Genomic DNA, 1,243 nt, shown 5'->3' with positions numbered 1-1,243 from the left:
ACTGCGGAAGCTCAACAGCGAGTTGCAGTGGAAATAGCAGAACAATTCCTAGCAATATCCGGTATCACTGACAAATACACGGTTACAGGAATAGTCAATGCCCCGATTCTCTCAGCTGCAATGTCGAGTGATAATGGAGCCTGGATCGAGCTGTCGAAGAGGCTCGGCCAATTGGCTGCCAGATTCCTCAAGAAAAACGTTAAAGCACAAATTGAAAGTCAAACTGTTGGGACTGGAATGCAGAATAAGAAATTTATCCATACGGCTGTGCTCGTTGGTGTGCTCAGTGGACAGACCCAGAATGGCTTGAATCTTATCAATGCACCAACACTTGCCAAGGATATTGGAATTGATCTCAAAGAGGCTCATTTCGATGGGGATGGGGACATGGTTGCTGTGAGAATCGGACAGCATTTACTGAAAGGTAATTTTTTTATCTTTTAGTCTTGCACATATATTTGACATTAAACGGGTGAGAAATTCCTCTTTCATTGCAATCAGATTTTAATTTCAATAAAATCTGATTGAAATATTCTCTTTACGCACATTCGAAATAATTTGAAATATACGATAAAAAAAAATCGGATTGAATAAAAAATTGGAAATTGGCAGAAATCCTTTGAAAAATTATATCGACATATATCTCGATAAAATAATTTCTTTAATTATCGTAAAAAAAAATCATTTACCGAAATTTCTATAAAATAAAAAAAATGAGGTCTCCATTCCGCAATCGTGAGATATTTAGATGAAATAGAGGTCATAATGAAATTCTAAAAAAGGATTCACCTCGTGCATTAAAGAATATCCCATAACACGAGGATTTAATTTCACTGCGAAAAATTCGTACATTCGTATTTACACTCCTCATTTATGTACGTAAATATCTCTCCATTCAGGGATTCATCCAATAATACGTAACATTTTCACTTCCACCCTGAAATAAATAATTTTCCTCCCGCACAGGTACCGTACGGAACAATGAAGCTCTTCTTCTTTCCATCGACGATGCGATTTTCAATAATGGAATTGTCCTAAGAGACTTTATCTCACTGTATCATGCAAATGGACCGCAGGATCTCGCGACCATTGTCAACGCCTTCTCCTCCAAAGACATCGGCATCAATAGTCTTTATGCTAATGGCGTTTGGCTCGCCATTGAGACAAATCAGGATGTTTCAATTCCCATCAACGGAATTGAGGTTTATTAAAGTGCACACCAATATAGATAATTCCACTCTCC

General features: G+C 37.6%; 1 protein-coding gene across 1 annotated transcript; it reads left to right on the top strand.

The window, feature by feature from the left end:
- Positions 1–3: 3 nt before the first annotated feature.
- Positions 4–1,237, top strand: LOC105267876 (D-3-phosphoglycerate dehydrogenase-like; the record flags this gene model as incomplete). The annotated part of the gene is made up of 2 exons (XM_011307017.1): positions 4–424; positions 967–1,237. Coding segments are annotated over 2 exons (666 nt in total), but the record flags the coding sequence as incomplete, so codon positions are not given.
- Positions 1,238–1,243: the final 6 nt, after the last annotated feature.

This window comes from Fopius arisanus, unplaced genomic scaffold (genome assembly GCF_000806365.1).
Source record: "Fopius arisanus strain USDA-PBARC FA_bdor unplaced genomic scaffold, ASM80636v1 scaffold00002, whole genome shotgun sequence".
NCBI lineage: Eukaryota > Metazoa > Arthropoda > Insecta > Hymenoptera > Braconidae > Fopius > Fopius arisanus.
The sequence above is the reverse complement of the archived record's forward strand: the minus strand, read 5'-3'. Positions and strand labels throughout refer to the sequence as shown.